Source organism: Egretta garzetta, unplaced genomic scaffold, assembly GCF_000687185.1.
Source record: "Egretta garzetta isolate BGI_Z169 unplaced genomic scaffold, ASM68718v1 scaffold68, whole genome shotgun sequence".
Taxonomy (NCBI): domain Eukaryota; kingdom Metazoa; phylum Chordata; class Aves; order Pelecaniformes; family Ardeidae; genus Egretta; species Egretta garzetta.
Window position 1 is genome coordinate 243,799 of NW_009260774.1, and position 282 is coordinate 244,080.

The 282-nt window shown below is 64.2% G+C and overlaps 1 protein-coding gene across 1 annotated transcript in view; it reads left to right on the plus strand.

The window, feature by feature from the left end:
* Position 1: 1 nt before the first annotated feature.
* Positions 2 to 282, plus strand: part of SLC35E3 (solute carrier family 35 member E3) — a gene marked incomplete at its 5' end in the record, with an annotated part of 6,037 nt that continues 5,756 nt past the window's right edge. The window contains one exon of the mRNA XM_035901709.1: positions 2 to 280. Coding sequence (XP_035757602.1) covers positions 2 to 280 — 279 coding nt within the window. The remainder of the gene's footprint in view (positions 281 to 282) is intronic.

Sequence of the window (282 nt, forward strand, 5' to 3'; positions counted from 1 at the left end):
GCTGTACGTGCGGCTGGGCTTCCCCAACCTCAGCCTCACCCTGGTGCACTTCGCCATCACCTGGCTCGGCCTCTACCTGTGCCAGGCGCTCGGCGCCTTCTCCCCCAAGAGCCTGCAGCCCTCCCAGGTGCTGCCCTTGGCCCTCAGCTTCTGCGGCTTCGTCGTCTTCACCAACCTCTCCCTGCAGAGCAACACCATCGGGACCTACCAGCTGGCGAAAGCCATGACCACGCCGGTCATCGTGGTCATCCAGAGCCTGGCTTTCAGCAAGACCTTCCCTCT